Source organism: Phoca vitulina, unplaced genomic scaffold, assembly GCF_004348235.1.
Source record: "Phoca vitulina isolate PV1807 unplaced genomic scaffold, GSC_HSeal_1.0 scaffold3, whole genome shotgun sequence".
Lineage (NCBI taxonomy): Eukaryota > Metazoa > Chordata > Mammalia > Carnivora > Phocidae > Phoca > Phoca vitulina.
This window is the reverse complement of record NW_022589706.1, coordinates 75930621-75953420: the sequence shown is the minus strand read 5'-3', so window position 1 is coordinate 75953420 and position 22800 is coordinate 75930621. Positions and strand designations below refer to the sequence as shown.

At 38.3% G+C, this 22800-nt stretch overlaps 2 protein-coding genes across 2 annotated transcripts in view; one reads left to right on the top strand and one right to left on the bottom strand.

The window, feature by feature from the left end:
- ADH4 (alcohol dehydrogenase 4 (class II), pi polypeptide) overlaps positions 1 to 16117 on the top strand; it is an 18026-nt gene extending 1909 nt beyond the window's left edge. The window contains exons 3-9 of the mRNA XM_032400883.1: positions 643 to 784; positions 2361 to 2448; positions 4366 to 4597; positions 8262 to 8522; positions 12960 to 13095; positions 13562 to 13700; positions 15733 to 16117. Of these exons, the coding sequence (XP_032256774.1) occupies positions 643 to 784; positions 2361 to 2448; positions 4366 to 4597; positions 8262 to 8522; positions 12960 to 13095; positions 13562 to 13700; positions 15733 to 15757 (1023 nt within the window). The 3' untranslated portion in view covers positions 15758 to 16117. The remainder of the gene's footprint in view (positions 1 to 642; positions 785 to 2360; positions 2449 to 4365; positions 4598 to 8261; positions 8523 to 12959; positions 13096 to 13561; positions 13701 to 15732) is intronic.
- The window catches only part of CUNH4orf17 (chromosome unknown C4orf17 homolog), a 335194-nt gene that overhangs the window by 302592 nt on the left and 9802 nt on the right, over positions 1 to 22800 (bottom strand). The window lies entirely within an intron of this gene.

Below are 22800 nucleotides of genomic sequence, written 5' to 3'. Positions count from 1 at the left end.
TGGAGGGGGGGGGGAGGAATGTGGGTGAGCAAGGAAAAGAGACCACACTGAGGAGACCGCGATCACAGATCGAAAGTCAGCAGAACTTCTCCATTTTCCCCACAGCCGGCCTGGCTTACATTTTTCCTAGGACCACTACAGGACAGGTTTATACATGAGAATGAATAGGATATCCTCACAAGCAGAATCCTGAAGAGTAAGGGGTATGTTAGTAACTGAGACAATCCTTTATCTGATATCTCTTTGAATTATAAAAATTGTATTATTTCTATTTCATTTCATATCATTTCAACAAAATTTGCACAAGCCCTAGAAACCTGTGTTCCCTCCATTCCCTCTTCCTAAAAGATTCTGTTCAACTTTTCCCTATTACCTTTGATTTCTCCTCTCCTGGAGACACTAACTGCCAATTCCATCTCTTTGTATGATTTTCCAGTGGCAATGAAAGAAAACAAAGGCTTAGAAGAAAAGAATATATGCTGATATTTTTAATTATTCTTTTTTTTTTCCAAAATGTAATTCTTTTATTGAGCTCTAGGAATGTTGTAAAGTTTCAAGGTGACATTGGGCCTAAAAAACTACTCTCCTAACAACCACAATGATATGACAGAAACAGGCCTCAAGTCTGTGGTTGCCTTGTAGATAATCGCCACTGCCCTGTGCCATACTGATGCCCATATTATCAATCCTAAATTTAAAGAGGCCCTTCTCCCAGTGATCCTTGGCCATGAGGGTGCAGGAATTGTGGAAAGTGTTGGGCCAGGAGTGACCAACTTCAAACCAGGTATGTTCTTTCCTGATTCCAATTAAATGGAAATGTCAGGATATTTCAAGGACTGATAAGAGTCCTGGCTTTGCAGGCTATAGCTGATCTCTATTTATACAGGGGAACCCCATCTGTTCCAAAGACAAACTAAGTGAGACATACAATCTATCACAGTCTAACAAGGGGACAGAATATGTGAAATCAGAACCAATAAAATCTGGAAAATATGGTCACTTTATTTACATACAGCATTGAGAAACTGCTGTGAAGCGAAGCCACAAAGTGGGGCACAAATGGAAAATTTATAACAACCTCTTCTAAATAAAACCAAAATAATTTAATATCATAAAGAATTTAAAGAATGAGGACTTAGAGTTAGCTTGAGAAATATTATATATGTCAATGTTAGCTTAATGTGTCTTTTTGAAACTCTGTAACATAAAAATAGTATGTAAATGGAGCATGGCAATGGCTGAAATCATTTACTTCACATTTTATAACATATTCACAAAATACTGGAATATGGGCTACCTAATACTCACTTGTCATGTAGGATGACCCATATCATTCTTTCCTCCTTTAATGAGAATGCTTCAAACCTAGAAATATTTTAGATTCCATTCCCAAGCAAGATCAGAGAAACAAACCACTCCCATAAGTTCTGCATCCATCAATGAGTCTGGCCGATGCAGTCCTAGCTCTGCCACTTACTGGATGTGTACTCCACCAGTGAAGTCACTTTTCTGTGACACAGCTCAGATTTCCGTTTCCTAAAGTGGGGAGAAAAGGTACGCATCTCAAAGGATTGTCTGAGAATTAAATGAGATAGTATGGGTAAGCAGTTAGTAGGGTGCCTAGCACATACTAAATGGTCATCAGAGGATAGAAGCCATTATTAAATTGAAATTGAGTAAAAGGCAGAAAAATATAGAATGTGAGAGTGAGGGGCATCTGGGTGGCTCAGCCATTAAGCATCTGCCTTCGGCTCAGGTCATGATCCCAGAGTCCTGGGATCGAGCCCCGCATCGGGCTCCCTGCTCCACGGGAAGCCTGCTTCTCCCTCTCCCACTCCCCCTGCTTGTGTTCCCTCTCTCACTGTGTCTCTCTCTGTCAAATAAATAAATAAAATCTTTAAAAAAAATGTGAGAGTGAACTAAATGGTGACACATGGCAATGACATAAAGTTTAATCTCCATATCCAGCACATTGTTGTCCACCTCTCCTATTATATAAGGATGTTCTGTTCAATACTGGATGTTTAGAAATGTAAAAAAAAAAAAAAATAGTCATGATGCAGAGAGTTGTGACGACAACAGAGCTCAGACAGGACTCTGTAGCTAGTGGTATCAATGCAGATTTGTTGCTTGACTGCCCAGCAGCCAAAAAAAAAAAGGAAAAAGTTAAAAAGACAGTATATGCAATACTTGGGGGAATCAGCGATCTTGTAAAGCAACAAAATACTACAGCCATCTATACTTTCTGCTGAACATAAAATGTGTATCATAAAGAATGGTGTTTTCTACTGATTCATCTGGTAGAAACTTTTTACAAGCTGTATCTTAGGCACCATCCAACATATGGCCTTTCTTTCCAGGTGACAAAGTAATTCCACTCTACATGCCTCAATGTAGAAAATGCAAGTTCTGTCTGAGTCCACTCACAAATTTCTGTAAAAAACTCAGGTAAGCTCTATACACTGGTTAGTAAGACTATAAACTGGTATAAATATTTGGGGAAGTACACTGGCAATACCTGGATGAAGTTTCTACCTACGAATCCTAGTCCTAGGTGTATACAGGAAATTGTTGCAAAACTACCCAAAGAAACATATGCTAAAATGTTCACTGCAACATTGTTTATAACAGCATGTAAAAATAGCCCAATGTCCACCAATAAGACAATGGATTAACAAATTGCTATGTAGTAACACAGTGGAAAACTATGCAACAATGAAAAGGGTTAAACCTGATCTACATACAACAACATAGAATAATTTCACACACATAATGTTAAGGGAATGAAGCAAGCTGCTGACAAATACGTTTAGTAAGATATCATATACAAAACAGTACAATATACAGGGGCACCGGGGTGGCTCAGTCCATTAAGCCTCTGACTCCTGATTTCAGCTCAGCTCCGCATCTCAGAGTAGTGAGATCAAGCCCCGCATCAGGCTCTGCCCTCAGTGGGGAGTCTGCTTCTCTCCTTCTCCCTCTCCCCACTCGCACTGCTCTCTCTCTCAAATAAATAAATAAATCTTAAAAAAAAAAAAAAACTATATACAGTATAGTTTATGGTTACATGTGTATGTAGTAAAGGTATAAATACATCACTGGAATGATAAATGCCAAACTCAAAATAGTAGCTACTTCTATAGGAAATGAGAGAGGAATGAAATGAGGTGCAGTAATTTATTCTAAGGCCCACAGATAAAAGTCCTAGAGCTAGATTTTGAACATAGACCGTCTAACTCCAGACTCCAAAACCTTTATCACCTTATTCTTTAATGAGACTACATACAGAAAAATCTATTTGTCCTTAATGCCAAATGAAGCTAGTTACTTCAGAGGCTAAATTGTATTACTCTTACATCTAATACTATGCCTCAATTTCCTCATCTATAAAATGGGAATAATAATAATGCTTACTTCGCAGGGTTGTTGTAGATATTTAAAGAATTAATACACCCTTTTGCAAACTTTTAATGAAATAACAGATTTTGGCAATGACCATCAATTCTTTCTAACATCACAAAAAGAGAGAGAATAAGGCATTATGTGTCTCCAGATGAAGATACACAACACCATCTTTGAAATATTCCTACAAAAACATAAAACCTAAATTAAATCAACCAGTTAGATTGAAAATACTAGTTTAGAGGAAATACAGGGATGGAAAAATGTATTAAACCCAATTACAGGAATGTAATCAGAAAAATTCAGAATGAGAAAAACTCTACAGAACAAATGACTGCTTCTTCAACATACAAATTGCAAAGGAAAAAAACAAGGAGGGAGGTGAGAACCTGTCATTTAAAAGAGACAACACACATATCAACGAAATGCAATATGTCAACCTAAAAGAATCTATCTTTTTGAGATACATACTAAAATATTTACAAATGAAAATAGTAATGTGTGAGGTTTACTTCAAAACCATCCCATGAGGGAGGGTAGGTGCTGGGGGAGGGTCGGTGCTGGAGGTGGGGATTGGGGGGGTTAAAGACGCCAGAAGATCAGCCCCGAGATGGTAACTGCTGAAGCTGGGATATGGTTGCATGGACATTCAACACGCCAGTCTTTCTACTTTTATATACAGTTGAGTTTTCCATAATAAATTTTTTTTAAGAATTAATACATACAAACCCCTAAGAGAGTTTCTGGCACATAAAAAGTATTCAATAAAAAGTTTATTATCATCTTTAGACTACTTCTGATTATATATTTAGGTGTAAAGTGTCAAGTAATTTTCTCAATTTTTCTATCTCAGAAAATTGTCATAACAAAAATATAACACCTAACCTTTTTTTTCCGGAGTGTAATCAGTGGCCCATTTACATTCTCTTTTTTGTATCCTTTTTTTTTTTTTTAATTTTCTAGTCTAGTGAAAAATCTTCTTGTTGATCAAGAACTAATGGAAGACAAAACCAGTAGGTTTACCTGCAAAGGAAAACCAATTTACCATTTCATGGGGATCAGTACCTTCACTCAGTACACCGTAGTGTCGGATATAAATCTTGCCAAAATCGATGATGATGCAAATTTAGAGAGAGTTTGTCTGTTTGGATGTGGGTTTTCAACTGGCTATGGAGCTGCAATCAACAATGCCAAGGTAAAAGTGGTTCATCACCAGGTTGCATAAAATAGAATTTTACTAGGAGACAGGGTCATAAAGCAGCTAGTTACTCTTCAAGCCCTAGCTCTGTCATTTATTACCTCTGTGGCGTAAGGCAAGTTATTTAACCTCTCCACTCCTACTCTCTGCAATAAACATCTACTACAAATAGTTATGGGGCTAATTAAATCATATTACATATGTAAGACATCTGGCCCAACAGCTGGCATATCGTTGGCACCCGGTTCATGTTAATTTCTTTTCCTATACTAATATGTTAGATTACAGACCACCCCTACCTTAAACACAACATGCTTAAATATGTCCCCTAAATATGAATGCTCACCCTGGGACAGCAGACCCAGTCAAGAGGCAACAGAAACTACAGATACCCCCCATCTCCATATAGTCACCCTTGCTTTCTCCCTGATCCTGCAGATTTCTCTCCCTCCAACTGGTAATTCATCTCTGCTTCTCATCCTGTCCCTTTGTGGCTCCAAGGGAGTGTGTGTCAGGTGGCAGCCCTTAGGGTGGCAAGATGCATCCCTGGAAGCCCATGTTAGAATTCAGAAGCTTTCACAAAACTGTTCAATGAGAACTGGACAGATGTCAGTATCACTTGGATGCCTCAAACAACCCCGTTATTTAAATCTCTTTCTCATCAGTCTTCATCCCTTGAGTTCAAACTGCAAAATGCAACCAGAGTGGTCTTTCTAAACAACAAATGTGAAGATTTCATTCCCCTTTCATACTCCACTTTTCTGTCAGCAGGCTAGTGTTTCTCCCTAACTCTCCCTTCACGGGCTTACCGTTCCCCAAGGCCTGACCCTGAGTATCCGGGCTCCAATCACTGTGACCCTGGGTTTTCCATGCCCGGCTCCCACCAACACTGCCTGGGATGCTCCCCCACCTCTTCTGGCTGACTCCATTTTTTGTTGTTGTTGTTGTTACTTCCTATCAGAAACCCTCCAGCCTCCTAGGCATGCATTCGGTGTCCCTCCCAGTTTCCCCCAAAATATCTGTGTTTATCCCTGTCTTCCTTCTTATCACACTCTGGAGAAATTTTCCATTTATTTCTCCCTCCTTTTAGACTATTTGCTCCTTGAGGGCAAGAACTCTCCCTTGTTCATTGTGATATCTCCAGAGCCTAGCCCTGTGCCTGGCACACAGTAGGAACTGGATAATTTTTCAATGAATGAATGAATGAAGCCAGGCTCCTATGCAACCCTTAAAACATCTTGATAAGGCTTGATCCTCAGCTTAAAAATCCAAATACTCCTTTTTATCAGGTTACCTGGAATTGTTCAAGTGTCAAGGAAATAAACTCAGCCTAACCAAAATAAAAAAGCTGATCTGATAGCCAGAATATCAAGATAAGACTTCCCATTGAGAATTGGTCAAGCAGACAGGAATGCTACTTTTCGCTATCAGTATATTAAAAATTAAAAATTGTATGGGAAGTCAGACTACAATCTGAAGGCTGCTAGAGGAAGGGTATTGTTAACTGAGTGGAGTTAAAAGCAGATGTAACCTGGGCAGTCAAGGCATATTCTCCTCTAGATAGCACTGGAAGAATTATTGCTCTTTGGGCCACCCTCTCCCCTTTCCTGGACCCCAGGCAGACTATCACCTTCTCCTACTCTAGTCTTTCTTCAGGAATATTAACACTAGAGACTCAGCTACAGTTTTCTTTAAAATCCATTCAAAGTTGATGTAAATTTCTAGGTCCTGTTCTTCTCACTGTTGAGGAACACTTAAACCACTTCATAGGATGCTTAGGGAAGAAAAGAGAAATGAATCTGATAGGAACAAGTTAAGAGAAGAAATATCAGTAATTCTAGCCAAAAGGCAAGAGCTTTAATAAAGTTTAATTTACTTCTGGGAAGAAAAGTAATGAAACAACTTTGTGTAATTATTGGGAGACCTGCGCCCAGCATCACCAGGACTCCTAATTCTTTTTAATCTGCTCGTATCCTTTACTGACAAATTAATCATACTTCACAGAGATCTTTGGAAGCATGAAAATGTCCCGTAACAGTGTTGTCTACAAATAGATAATCATCCACTATGTATAGTCCTAATTCTCAAATGGGGAGAGGGGTACTTTATAGTGACCCTCCCCCCACTACTGCAATCAAAGGCACTTTTACACATAGCCATCTAGTTGTTTTAACACAATTAATACAGTGTGTTCCAATTATACTGTTGTGAGCTATGTACAACTACTGTGTACAACATTGCCTCAATGAGAAAAATGCCTTTCTACTCAATGACACAGGCAAACTTTGAACACGGTCTGTAGAGAAATATATTTGGAACTATACTGAACACATGCCACAATATTAAATAGCACATTGTGTATATAGAACAATATTCTGAATATTTGTAAAAAATGTTTTATTTTGCCCTGAGTAGCAAAAGTCAGTGTATGCATGCCTGATATCATGCATAAATTAAAGTAAGAGATACACATTCTCTCTATTCCTTAATAGTTTTGTTTCCAATTTAGAATGTATCAGTACTTCCCTTGGGCAGATTCCTCTTTCCCTTTTGTTTATGCTTTAAGTCTAACAGTTCCCCATCATCATTAGAAAATATTACTTAAGCATCTCTCTGTGTAGTATTTTTTTACCATTATACACTCTCAGAATAACACATTCCAGTTACAGCAACTTTCCCTATTATCTTGTATATTGTTTTTATTTAATTCAATGCAACAAACATTTATTAAAGACCCAACCTACAGAATACTCTTAATAGCAATGTAGAAGATAATATGCCTTCAAAGAACTTACAGTCTTTTGAAGAAACACACAAATACAAAATCAATCAACCAAGGCAGATTATAAACACAATATAGAAAAAGCAAAAAGGTGGGCACTAATTCCTGATTGAAGAATCAAGAGAAGTTTTATGGGGAGAGTGTCATTTAAGTTAGGCCTAGAAGTAGAGGTCACATTTTAATTAGAGGAAATAAGGTGAGAAGTGCATCAGGCTGAGGAAACAGCATGAACTGAGGATGAGGAAAGGAAGCCACGACAGTGTAGTGACTACAGCAATGGGACTACCACAGAGATGAAGCTGGAAGTTAGCTGGTCAGCTCTAAAAACCCTTCAATTTGATGCAAAGAAATCTGGATTTCATTCCATTTAAATTAACTGATGATTTGGAAGGCAGCTATGCTCACCACTATACCACCAACGCTAACTGATGATTTGGGATGTGAATTAATTCACCTTTAGAGAAACAGCACTCATTCAAAACCAACTATATAATACTAATACAACCAAATAAGGCCTATTAAAAATATAAATTAATTATGATCTATTGGAAAAGGAAAACAATAAACCCTTTAAAATGTGCGTGTTTTAAAATTCTGTTCTGATAACAGTAAAGGGAAGAGGAAAGCAAGCAGGTTATTTTCACTTGGGTTTGTTTCTGATGAGCTGATAATTCTAATGGCATTCAAATGATTCTCCATATTTAGCCAGTGACCCAGCCATTTTCATATTGGCAGATTTCCCCCATTAGCTATATCATTTAGTTTTATGACAGGCAGTCTTTCATTTACATGTTCCCGCCTCCACCTTACTCTCTTTCTTTAAAAAAAAAAGTGAGGCCACTTCCTTTAAAAGTTAATTTATAATTTTGCTGCCTGCAGGTCACCCCTGGTTCTACTTGTGCCGTCTTTGGCCTAGGAGGTGTTGGTCTTTCCGCTATAATGGGTTGTAAAGTAGCAGGAGCTTCCAGAATCATAGCTATTGACATCAACAGTGAGAAGTTTACAAAGGCCAAAGCCCTTGGAGCCACTGACTGCCTCAATCCTCGAAACCTAGATAAACCCATCCAGGAGGTCATCATTGAAATGACCAATGGAGGTGTGGATTTTGCCCTGGACTGTGCAGGTGGACCTGAAACCATGGTATGTCTATTTTTTATAAAAGTATATAATAAATTACATTTAGTAACATTAATAAACATTGGCAATGTTTATATTGATATAGTTATTTTATATTTAATATTAATATACTTATATATGTATTTAATTTATATATTCATATAAATATTTATATTAGATTGCATGTATTAATATTTAATAAATATTAATATTTACTTAGTAGGTTATTAATATTTCTGTATGTCCTTCCACATGAAATTCAGCAAAAAGAGAAAACTTAGAAATGAAAATTTAGAAGAACTGTGCCTATGAGAAATAAGAAAGAAAAAAAGAGAAAAGGCGGATTTAGAGGAGGGAAGAAGACAGGCTGACATATGTCACCCCTAATAGCTGGAGGTATTCCACTCCCACCTAAAAGCAGAGACGCGAATGGTTAGCGATCTACAAACAATCCAGTTCTGTCCATCAGATCTCAATAAACGGGCTGCAAAATTAGGTCCACATCATAAATCTGAAATTTTCAATATATTCAATATATTAAACACACACACACACACACACACACACACACACATACACACACTGCAAAATTAAAAAGTAGATCTTTTTTCCTAAACACTACAATTTGGTATCATTCAGATTTCTTCTCTCAGGACAAGCTACATAATTTGCAGGTCTTTCTAGGAACAGGGCCCTAAGCAACTGCACCAGTTGGAGACCCACGAAGTCAGCCCTGTTTATTCTTACTCGAGAAAGTGGGGTAAAGAGCCAACCACACAGACAACACATGGAAAAGTTAGTTTGACAGACTGCCCAGCCTCACTCTCCAGTGAATGTTCACTCGATGCGTATTTGCTCAAAGACACTAGGTAGAGTTTTGTTTTGTTTTATGAAATGACCAATTTATCAACTAATTATCTGCCTATGGATTCTTCTTATCTCATGAGTGAGATCTGTGGAGTAACTATGCATTATGCGCTTTTATTTACGACTTCACTCAACGTGGCTCCCAAAACCCTCCTCTAGGGAGGTTATAAAAATAGAATTCTGTACTTCAACCTGCCAGCAGCAGGCTTGGTACAGTTCTTCCCCTTGGTTCTTACCCAACTGATGCATTCTGCAGAAGAGAATGAAGTTGGGGAGGAGCTGCTGAAAGCATCAGTCTCCCTTCCTGCGTCTCTCCTCTCAGAATGGTTTAATTGGAATAATGTAACTGCTTAAAGGACAATTTGGCAGGTAATAAGCACTCAATAAATGTTAGCTATTGCTGAAAATGCATGCATTAAGGGCTCCTCATCCTGCACTGCTCCCGTGTTCAATGCTTCAGACCCTCTTTTTAAATTATCCTTGGCATCTGCAACTTACAATGTGCTACATCCATTCTTCTACTTTCCACAGCTCAAATTTTTTTCAAACATTGAAATTCAGCCTATTGACCTTATTTTTCCAGTACAGAGATTCTCAACACTGGCTACACTTCAGAAATGCCTGGGGAGTTGTCACTGTCATTGTTTAGAACCAATGAATGGACCATATGCCAGGATATTCTCATGAGTCTAGGGCCCACATACCAATATTTTTTACAAGTTACTCAAGCTGAGAACCACTTGATCTAAAACTTGGCAGGTTCTATTATTATTTAAATTATGGAATAGAGGGTGCCTGGGTGGCTCAGTTGGTTAAGCAACTGCCTTCGGCTCAGGTCATGATCCTGGAGTCCGGGATCGAGTCCCGCATCGGGCTCCCTGCTCGGCAGGGAGTCTGCTTCTCCCTCTGACCCTCCTCCCTCTCATGCTCTCTGTCTCTCATTCTCTCTCTCTCAAATAAATAAATAAAATCTTTAAAAAAAAAATAAATAAATAAATAAATTATGGAATAGAATTATACCAGAGAATCCAAATAAGAATAGATGGATTTCTTTAATCACAAAAAGATCAGCTACCTACCCATCCACCAAGTTTCCATAACTAATGAAAGCTAAATTTCTCAGTTGTAGAGGAGATTCCAGTAATGCATGTGAACTTGAGTTCAATGACCACTAATTCTCTAAAGCAGCCCAAAGAATCCAACAGAACAATCAGAAAGTTACAATAACGGAACTATTATAAAGTTTTGAGAAGTAAAAGTAATTCTCATCAAAAGTTATCAGAAGCTTCTAAATAAAACCCTGTACTTGCATATAATACCCATTTTTAACTAAGTCATCATTAGGGAGATGAATTGCTTGCTTGAAGCAAAGCTCCAGAAATGCAGAAAAGGCAAACAGGGGGGCGCCTGAGTGGCTTAGTCAGTTGGGCATCAGACTCTCGATTTCAGCTTGGGTCATGATCTTGGGGTCATGGGATCGAGCCCCGCATTGGGCTCTGCATTCAGCAAGCAGTCTGCTCAGGATTCTCTCTCCCTCTGACCCTCCTCCTCCCCCACATACGCTCTCTCTCTCTCACTCTCAAATAGATGGATAAATCTTTAAAAAAAAAAAAAAAAAAAAAAAGGCAAACAGGAAAAATATTTTAAAACTAAAATAGAGAATAGGAGTCAATGTAAATAGCTACCTACAGGTAACAAGTAAGATCTATGAATTTTCCCCTCTCCATGATCTCTCTATACAGCATAAACAAAAATATTTCTGCCATATAAAAAGTGCATATGTAGAAGAGTTGCTATTAGGAATGTTATGAATTCTCAAAACAATAAATAAACATTTATTCAAATAAAAATTTCAAAACACATTCTAAAAGTTCTAGGTCACTGCATCTACCATCGCTAGTAAGACAGACAGACAAAGAAAAGGGGGAGAATTTACTATACTTCAAATTGCTTTTTTTTTTTTTTTAAAGATTTTATTTATTTATTTGACAGAGACAGACACAGTGAGAGAGGGAACACAAGCAGTGGGAGTGAGAGAGGGAGAAGCAGGCTTCCTGCGGAGCATGGAGCCCGATGTGGGGCTCGATCCCAGGACCCTGGGATCATGACCTGAGCTGAAGGCAGACGCTTAACGACTGAGCCACCCAGGCGCCCCCAAATTGCTTCTTCTTTTAAGGGCGCCTGGGTGGCTCAGTCAGTTAAGCGTCTGCCTTCGGCTCAGGCCATGATCTCAGGGTCCTGAGACTGAGTCTCGCGTTGGGCTCCCTGCTCAGCAGGGAGCCTGCTTCTCCCTCTCCCTCTGCTGTCCCCCCTCACCCCGCTTGTGCTCTCTCACTCTTGCTCTCTCAAATAAACAAAGAAATAAAGAAATTCCTTCTTTTATATAGTGATCAGTAATGAAAAAAGCTGTACTTCCTATTGAGACTCTTGTAAAAGTAAAAATTGCCCCAACAAGTCAGAATTAAGTTGAGCGCTGACTATGGCAAAGGATCTAAAACAAAGTTTACACTTTCATTCTTTAAGATTAATCTCAGATTTAAATGTTCATCTATTTACCATACAGCTTCTTGTGGAATGGCCATCCGCAAGTTTGTATCTTTCTGAAATTTCTTTACATTTTCAATCCTGGGCATTTTTGTATTAACCCCAAACTTGCAGCAGGTTAACATAATATGGTTTTCTCTCTCATGGGAAGATCAGTGCAACTCCCCTGGGCCACCGCCTTCCATGCAGCAACCACGGCTCAATCAAGTGCACCTTCTCGGCTTCACGGTGGCAACACGAGGTGATCTTGGGTGTTAGAGCAGGAGAGCTCACAGCCGGCAGGTTGCACAGCGGCTTTTCTGTTTCGTCTACAAAATACCACACGTCACAATACCACACCTTGTTCTGTTTCGTCTACAAAATACCACACGTCACAGAGCCCATGGGCCTGAAGTAGTTACGTGACTCTATCAAACTCCGAGAGCTGAGGGACCTAGAGAAGCAGATGAAATGTTTTATGAGCAGGAGCCTGTGTCAGATTCTGTTTAACTGTGCTGCTCTGTTTTAAAATAGCACTTTTTTATTTATCCTACATTGAGATATACCAAGTTTACAGCGTGTACCTCATTTCCTAGGTTCTAGTAAATACGTATTCATCCTCTCTTCACGACTTCAAGGATTATGTTTTTGTGCCTCTGAAACTGCAAATCTTTTAGTACATACCCACGGCAGATCACAGAGAACTTGATTATTATGTATAATATTTATCTTCTAGAGTTCTTTTCTAACTTCACATGTTTTTTTCTTGGTATGCAATGATATACACTCCAGGTTCAGCATAACTATGGTATTAAACAGAAGGAAATAATAGGTTCTGTTTCTTTGTAATATCTTTTTTTGATGAAGTTCAAATTTTTAATGAATGGTCTATCTGACACTGAACAGTGGCGCTTCAAGTTATCAATCAACAATACCATAACCTCCTTAGCTTGAGTACTCTTATATGCAGAATTGTATAAATTTTCCCTAAAGCATTGTACATACCTACACTAGAGTTCATGTTCTACTTGTTCTACTTATTCAGCTAATCCTTTCTGTTTGACCTTCCAGAGAGCAGCCCTGGACAGTACAATAGCAGGCTGGGGATCATGTACTTTCATTGGAGTAGACTCTGAAATGAGAGGATTGATGGTATCTCCAGTGGAGCTAATAATGGGCCGTACCATAAATGGAACATGCTTTGGTGGTCAGTTTTTTTTCCTCTTTTCATTTTCTCCATAGTGGTATACAAATTCTTATAAAGAAGATTATTGAATGGAAAGGAAAACTGTTTAAATATTGAGTGCCTAATAACACATCTAGAGACTGCACAAAAGTTATTCTAGGAATTATTTGAAAGTAAAGTTTCTATATATGGATAACTACAATTTGCAAACTGAAATTCAATTTGCATTAAAATGAACCAACACAGAGGAACAAAAGGTAAAACTTTGACCAAACTGAGATAATTCCTTATCTAGAAATAGGAACTAATTTTAACATTTCTTATTAAGAAAAACTTTTAAATAAATAAAAGTGTAGAAAATTAAAGATGGGAGGGATAATCCATTTGAAGCAACCCAAATCTTACCTAGTAATTTCATTCACTCAACAAACTGATTAAACTACTGTCACCTACCATGTCTTTACTTGGCATTTTGGTCAAATTACAGGTTGGAAAAGCATCGATTCTATCCCAAAGCTGGTTACTGACTACAAGAATAAGAAATTTGATCTGGACATACTGGTGACTCATACCCTGCCTTTTGACAAAATCAATGAGGCATTTGACCTGATGAACCAAGGCAAAAGGTAAATTAACAGAGGAATAAGTGGTTTGAAAAACCTTTATGATGACTCCTTATTTGATGTTAAGAACTAACCAGTTTGTCTTTTCTGACATTTTCCACACCATCACACATCCTAGATGTGCTTAAAAGATTAAATAGTGGCCTCTGGAAAAAAGAAAAGCTTCCTACTCTATTTCCATAATATACACTGCCACACACTATCCCAACATAGAGTGGTGATATAAACTGATATATATTTTCCCTTTCACAAACAACTGTTAACTCAGTTGAGGCTGCTCCCTAGAAAGAAAGGTTTCCACAGTATAATGTCAGGTCACTCTGGTGCAATATAGCCCTGGGTCTTGCATCATTATGTTCTGCAATTAACAAAAGAATGCCCACTCCAGGCCCTTCATGATCAGAACCAGGTGAAAACCATGGATATGTGAGCAGTGAGTGGCTCATTTAAAGAAACCTAAAGGATGACCCAACGCTCTCTTGCTTTGTCCCAGGTCTCCTATAAGATAACGTTCTGATCCACAGTTCTAGCTATACTGTGCTCCTCTGGCACAGACCCTGGGAACTAATTTATAGAAATGTCCCAACTGGGTTATCTGTAGCAATTGAGGAGCAGGGGACACTAGGATCAATGATTTTGGTTAAAATGATCAAGCACAGCTTGGTCAATAGAAGCAAAAGGAAAAACACCAGGAACAGTTTCACAGAGGAGATGAAGGACCAAATAAGCAACAAAAAGAGAAGATATCACAAAATAGGGAGTGGGGGGGAGCCTAAAGCTAAATGACATGAGTTTGAAGCAGAAAATAAATGTGGCAAAAGAAGAAAATGGGTCCATGATGTGAGGACCCAGGCTACTTCCTGGGAAAGAAACCTGAGAAATTATTTCTACTGACAGGAACTCTCTAATTTTCAAACACAGTAGGTGCAACGTATCAAAAAGAAGTTCAATAAAAAGAAAAAGAAAAAAGAAACATTATTTAAGCTACACAAAATAACTTAGTGTATAAGCCCTGCAATATCTTGCACAATCTCAATATCCTCATAAGGAGCAGCCCTTATGTCAGGAGTTAGGTTGGGAGTTTGGGGCCTTAGACCCTAAAACTCTTATCTCCTCCACCACCACACCTTTTCCCCTAGAGTTCTCAGTTATGGAATATATCCACAAGGAATGCTAAGTGGCAGTTAAATGGAAAATGGTGAATTACTTTACTAACAGCTGGGCAAGTCTCCCATACTCTTAAAGTAGGCCTGATAATCAGTGGAAGAATGGAAGGCCGAGGGCTAGATACCTGAATGAGGCCTCCTACTTCCCCTCTGGCTCACTGGGAAGACCACATTACTGCCCACACCGATGGAAAGGTGACAGTGGAGAAGGCAGAGGATGGGACTTAGCATATGGGTATAGAAGCAAGGAAGGAGAGAGAGTACAACACCCAGTTGGTCTTTTAAGGTGCAGTGACCCCAACTCATGGTGAGGAAAGGACACAGAGGTTCTCTCTCCACAGGCAGACAGATGTAGTTCCAGTCTCTGGGTGAAGACAACATCATGGATGGCAACCTGCTAATGCCAGGGATTCCACAGCTCCAGCAGCAAGGTGGAACATATGGAAGTCTCTGTTCTTGAGGCTTACCCCCTTCTTTGCTTCTGTGTGTTGAAGGAATTATCCAGGAGTAAGAATATTTAGGTTCTCAGAAAGCATCATCCCAACACACCAAGCAGTTACTATTCCAAGATGAAAACCCCACTACAACCTTAGCATGTTTACTCTGTAGCACCATCAAGCAGCACAGACCTCACCCAGGGTCACGTGAGGGTCCCCAACTTTTCCCAGCTTCCTAGCATCATATACAAAGTATTATTAATGCCATGAATGTCAAGATAAAAGAAATTAGGGATAATGTGCTAATTTCTTTTCTTGACAGATGTCTATAAAGAAAGATTAAACCAAATGCTGAAAGAAAAATACAAAAATTATTTGTGGGTTTTGGTTAGATTCACCATAAAAATTATGCTATTGTCTTATTATTAACAGCATTCGAATAGTCCTGACCTTCTGAAGACACCAGGAACAAACTGGAATACTACCTGACTGAATCTGAACCCTTCTTGTTAATTTATAACCTGTAATAATGAACCAAGGATTGCCATGAATTTAAACAACTATTTACAGTTAACATCTCAACATCAAATAGTTATAAACATCACAGCATTTTTAAATATCTTAATATTTCCTGTTTAGTAATTATGATAACTGATGTGTTACTGAATAGAATTACATGATAAGAATTGTTTAAAACTAGTTCTGGAAAGGTGGGAGCGGGGAATGAAGAATAATAAGTAAAGCTAGATTGGCTATTTGTTTATAATTTTTTAGGTTGGGTGATAAATATATGGGGTTTCATTACACTGTTCTCTCTACTTTTGTTTATGCTTAAAATTTTCCATAATAAAATCATTTTTACTAGAAAAAAATTACTATTATATATGTGTACATAAGATACATATGTCTTTAAAATATGTCATATATATAAAATGCTATTACATAATTTCTGGGTTTCAATAAGCTACAAGCTAATCTTCTTTAATAAGCTGCTAAATAATTTCCTTTTTAACATCTGGTATTTTCTTTTCTCTTAGCCCTGTTTTACCACTATGAACTATAATCACAAGCAGTGGGATACCAGAAGCTATATAAATGAGTATAGATATATAAAAAATTAAAGATTTTTTAAAAGAAAAAACACACCTATACTCTCAAATTTCCATCTTTATTAATTGCCCTTTTCACCTTTGATAATCATGACAACATATAATGTTTAGAGCTTTAGAGTTTAACAATCCGTAATTAGCACTAAGTATTTTTTATAGTCAATTAAAAGGGACAGAGAGCAAAGTACCTATTATAAACGCAGTAAGTAAAAAGTTACAAGACATAACAGACAGTTAGATTTATATAGGCTTTAGTGGGAAAGGAGGGGAAAAAATTAAAAATAAAAAAGATTTTTATGAAAAGCAAAAGGAGTGTTTTCAAACAATTATCCTCATAGATGCTACAATGGACAGTTTAAGGATAAGAGATAATAATTTGGATCAGAGTAACAAACACTAGCTATCAGCTTAGCATAATTCCTGAAACCGCCCTAGTTTTATTTTTAAATGTTTACCACATATTGAACTCTGAGAGAAGATAAACCTCTCGGAAGCTTTGGCAGAGGAGGTTGATAATATCTCAAAGTAGAAACTTACATTCCTGCTTACTGCAGACTCTCTTTCGTTAGAAATGGAAGCCAGTTCATCTGTCTGTAAATGCTTGCTTTGTTGGCATTGTGGGGAGTAGGATGCACCCAACAGGGGGCTGTCCTTTCCCACACTATTCCCTGTATCAGGTGTGTTCTGTCTCCTCATCCCCTCAGCCTCCACTCCTCAATCTTTCCCCAGCCTCGCTTGAGACCCACCTCCTTTTCAGCTGTTGACAGCCACAGAGCTGTTTCCCTTCCCTGATCATCTTTGGCTCTTAGTGTCTTTATCGAAAACTTAACACATGCCCCTTCCATTGTTAGTTTTTCAAGTATGTTTGTAAACTTCTTGAAGGCAGAACAGTCTTTGAATATATCCCTCTGTTAGACATAATAAATACATGATGCTTGACAAAGTTTATCCTCACAAGTATCTGGTTTATTTTAGAATATTTCTTTTGAATGATATTTTTCCAAAACATTTTCTACATGCCCCTTTTTTTCCTAAATAGAGATTCATAAACCCAATCCTAATAACTCAGAATGGTCGTTATGAGGATTAATTTTTATGCCAAGTTGTGATGCGGTAGTTTCTCTCCCTCTCCCTCTCTCTTTCCCTCTATCTCTGCAATCACTCCTGCAAGTCAGTGACCCCTGCCTCTATTCATCTTCTAATTTTCCAAGTTTGGTTATGTGACTTGGAAACAAACAAACAAACAAACAAAAAACTTCATTATTCTCCACAATGCTGTTAAAATTACTTATAGAATCAGTGAAAACACAGAATGATGTGTATGAGGTTTAAAGCTTAACTTTGATCATTCCTTTGGCAGCAGAGACCTTTTTTCTTATCCGTGCACCCAGCTGAAACTCCTAGTATATGTAATTACAATATAATTCTTCAAAATGTACACCTAATGCCTAAGTCACCCAAACATCTTTCTTAAAATGAGAAATGAATGCTGAATCTATGATACTCCAGAAACCAAAATCATGCACCAGTAATGCATTTGGCAATGTGCAGAAAAGTTCCATTTAAAAATTGCCCTTTATTTTTTTTAAAGATTTATTTATTTATTTGAGAGACAGAGACAGAGAGAGAGTGCGGGCAGGAAGAGGGGCAGAGGGAGAGGGAGACAAGCAGACTCCCACTGAGTGGGGAGCCCGACGCAGGGTTCAATCCCAGGACCTGGAGGATCATGCCCTGAGTTGAAATCAAGAGTAGGACGCCACCCAGGTGCCCCTAAAAATTGCACTTTAAAGACATAAAAATAAATCTGCAAGCTACTGACAATTATGTTTCTCCTAAGGGCTCTCACATTCACTCTTCAATTTTAAATGTTACTTTTTAAAATACTAGGGGCAACACACAAATCACAGTATTTCTAGGGTACCAAGTTACTGAAACAAAACTGGAATGGAATTTGTTCCCTCCAAAGGGAAAAAGAAAATTATTTTAAAGGTTTGGATTCTCTAACATAGTAAGATATTCAGGTCTATTTTGTGTGTGTGTGCTTTTTCAGCCTGAAATTATTACAAAACTTTAAGAATGTAAGTTAATAGGATGAACAATACTTGAATTTAGAAGGCAATACAATCACGATATATTCTTCTGACAAGAAAAATGCAGTTTTAAGATATAGTCCCAGTCTCTCCAAACATCTTAGCTTGTCATTGTTTTCTAAATGCTACTACAGCGCCCTCTGGTGTTCTTTAAAACATTTTGCCCATCTACCCAGATCCTATTTTCTTGGGGGAAAAAAAAAAAAAAGGATTCAGGGAGAGAATAACAAGTTTCATTTATACCATAGTTGACATTTTAAAAAGTACTTTCATGTGCATTATTCCATATGATTCTCCAGAATTTTGAATGGACCATAAATTTTGAGAGCAAGGCCATTTTTCATATTCTTTGAGTGCCTTGCAGATAGGCCCTCCAGCAATGTGCTCTCTCAGGTAGACAGAGCAGAATTTATTAACCTCATAGAATAAATCCTATGTTACAGGGAAAAGAGACTTATGAAGACTCTCATAAGCAAGTAAGAAAAATCTTGAAGGTTCACAGAAACTTCAAGCTGAACATGATCTTAAGAATGGATGGTTGGGGCACCTGGGTGGCTCAGTCATTGAGCATCTGCCTTCGGCTCAGGTCATGATCCCAGGGTCCTGAGATCAAGCCCCGCATCAGGCTCCCTGCTCGACGGGAGGCCTGCTTCTCCCTCTCCCACTCCCCCTGCTTGTGTTCCCTCTCTCGCTGTCTCTGTCAAATAAATAAATTCTTAAAAAAAAAAAAAAAAAATGATGGTAACACGTAGGAGAATGTCCCTATTAGGAGATACTTGCTGAAGAATTTAGGGGTAAATTTCATGAGATTTGCAACTTCCTTTCAAATGGCTCATCAAAAAGTGGGGGGGGGGGGGGGGTCTGGGTGGCTCAGTCATTGAGCATCTGCCTTCGGCTAAGGGCATGATCCCAGGGTCCTGGGATCGATCCCCGCGTTGGGCTCCCTGCTCCGTGAGAAGCCTGCTTCTCCCTCTCCCACTCCCCCTGCTTGTGTTCCCTCTCTCACTGTGTCTCTCTCTGTCAAATAAATAAATAAAATCTTTAAAAAAAAAAAGGTGTGCGTGTGTGTGTGTGTGTGTGTGTGTGTGTGTGTGTGAGAGAGAGAGAGAGAGAGAGAGAGAGAGAGAGAGAGTAAATTTGACCAAAAAATATTAATTGGTAATCTAGGTGAAAAACATAGAGGTATCCATTGTCCTGTTTTTCAAATTCTGAAATTGCAAAACTTTTCAAAATAAAAGGTGGGTCAAGAAAGATGGATATTTCCCAATTCCAAATTAAATAAATATATCACTTTTTAAAATATGCCTGACAGGTGGTCAGTCAACCCTAGATTAAGCACCCTCACAGGCCAATTTTTTTCCTTACGGTTAAAACTAAAGTCTGCCTCCCTAGTTCTGCCCTCTGGAGCATCACAAAGTTTCTCTAAATATACTTAGAGTCAATACTCCACGTGCAGTGTGAATAACAGACCAGTAAATGCAATCTGTATTTATATATTCTTTAGTCAGCCAGCTCCATCATTGACAAATATTGAGGTGTATAAAATTCCTAAATATTTCCTCTCTGGAATACTACTAACCAGAATGCTCTTATTCTATCACTTTAACCCAAAGATAGACCATTTGTCTTCTCCGAAGTTTCAAGGTCTTTTTAGAAGGAAATTATGAGTAAATAGGCATTTAATAATATAGAAAAATTATATCCTCTTTATTTTATTGCTACTAAATAACATTTTTTATCCTTTCTGCCAATAAACGTCTGTTTTATAGGCCTACTTACAATGTAGCTAATAAAATTTCAGAACCTGACCTTAAAAATAAAAATGTTTATAATTAACCAAAGGAGTCTGAGAAAGAGATGAAAGAGATATCCCTTCTTGCAGATATATAAAAAATAAAATAAAATTCTGCATCATAAGCTACTTTTAAAAACCTGGTTTGATAAGGTATTAAATTAAAAAGGTTTCCAAAAGAGACAAACCAAAAAACCAACTCTTAACTATAGAGAACAAACAGATGGGAAACCAACCAGAGGGGGGGGGGGGATGGGTGAAATAAGTGAAGGGGATTAAGAGTACACTTACCTTGATGAGCAGTGAGTAATATATGCAGCTGCTGAATCACTATATTGTACACTCGAAACCGATATAACACTATATGTTAACTATAGTGAAATTAAAACTCTTTTAAACTCAATTTTCTCTGAAAAAAAATTAATAAATTTAAAAGGTTTCCAAAAATATCTGTTGGTTCTCCTCAATATGGAGATGTATGAATATTCACAACTATTACTAGAATGTCTTCTGTTTTTTGTTAAAAAGAAATCCATTCTCAGTTAATTTAATGTTACTTGAACCAAAATGTATTATATGATTCCAAAGACTTTAGAAAGTGTTGCCTTATCCTGTGAAAATAACCTCCAAGAGGAATCTGCAATTCTGCTCATCTTATAGCCAAGATTTTGACCTGGTAATAATATTGTAATTGATACCTCTGTATTTCTAAACAGTCTTCAAATTTTTCTGCCAAATTAAAAGAGAATCCTTAGCACTTTCCTTTTCTTCCGCATGCACAAGGTGGAATTATTAATTATTCCAAAATAATGGAGTAACTGAAAGCGTATGCCTTTGCTATATTTACTTTTTTTTAATCCGAGAGTCTGAATCTATGTTTCATTTATATTAATAAATCCATGGATGATGACACAAGTAGAAAAATAATAGATAGGGAAAAAATTCTAGGTTTGGAATAAGGGTTGATCCCAGTGAGAACAAATTTCTGCCCCCTGCATAGTGAAAGGAATCCAATGTATCCAATCTGTCACAGAATGGCTGCCTAGTCCCCCTGAGGTATTATACCATATTGGGGATCCAGGGTGGTTAGACGTTGCTATCAGTCTGAACACTCAGCTGTGGCAGAGCCAGAACACGCTTGGAAAGGATTATTTATGCTGTTGAGCCTATGCTCACATCTATGGGCACAACAGTATAAGCCCACTAAGAAAGCACTTGGGGGACATATATTTTCTCACATACAGTGCTCAGTACAAAAGGTCCAGCCACATATCTCTTCTCCAGACTTATTACCAATCTTATAACCTCATTCCTTCAAAGTCCCTGGCCATCTGACCAAATCACTAATTACTGCCTATTAATCAATGTAGATCCATACCTCAGGGCCATTTCATTCTTGTCAAAGAAGACTCAAAGAGATATACATAGGGGCGCCTGGGTGGCTCAGTCAGTTAAGCATCTGCCTTCAGCTCAGGTCATGATCTCAGGGTCCTGGGATCGAGCCCCACATGGGGCTCCCTGCTCAGTGGGGCGTCTGCTTCTCCCTCTCCCTCTGCCCCTCCCCCCACTCATGCTCTCTTGCTCTCTCTCAAATAAATAAATCTTTTTAAAAAAATAAAAAAAAAACAAAGAGATATACATAATTCTTGATGTTCTGTATTCCTGTAAGAGTTCCCAAATCTACCTCTACCAACTGCCAGAATATTGTACAGAGCACTGTAAACAAAGCTGAAATTCTCTTCCTCCTCTATAAACTGATCATATAGGTGTAGAAGTGCAGTAGGAGTGTGAGTCAATTGCTCAGGCAATTTACTGGGCCTTCGGGATCTGCTTGGATCCAGTCCTGTATACACAATTCCACTTGATAATGCTATCCTCCTGGGGCATGTCCAGGCTTAAAATTCTGTTGATCCAATAATACTCAGTTCATGGTGAGAAACGCAGAAAGCATGATTACCTAGCATGTCTTAGTTTGACATTTTCAATCATAAGCAGGACTGAAGAGAGCAAGACTTTGCTCTAAAACGCTAAGTTCTCCACCATAGATCTACTGGAGCTTGTCTAGGCTCCATACAACATCCTGCCACAGATACTTAAAAAATATTGAGTCCAAGGGTGCCTAGGTGGCTCAGATGGTTAAGCGTCTGCCTTCAGCTCGGGTCATGATCCCAGGGTCCTGGGATCGAGCCCCATATCAGGCTCCTGGCTCGGCGGGGAGCCTGCTTCTCCCTCTCCGCCTCTCCACCTGCTCATGCTCCTCTGTATCTCTGTGTCTCAAGCGAATGAATAAAAGATTTTAAAAAAAGCAAAAACATTGAGTCCATAAAAGGAAAGCATCAGGTTGTTCTCACAGCAGTCTAGATCAGCTGGACTTCTCTTACTCTACGTTCCACTCAAAGCTGGCAGATTTTAGGTCACCCTAGGTGAGAGCTGCCCGAAGATGATGTTGCCCACACTGGCTGCTGACTCGTTAGCCATTCCTCACTTCTCCCTTACAAAAAGAAACCCA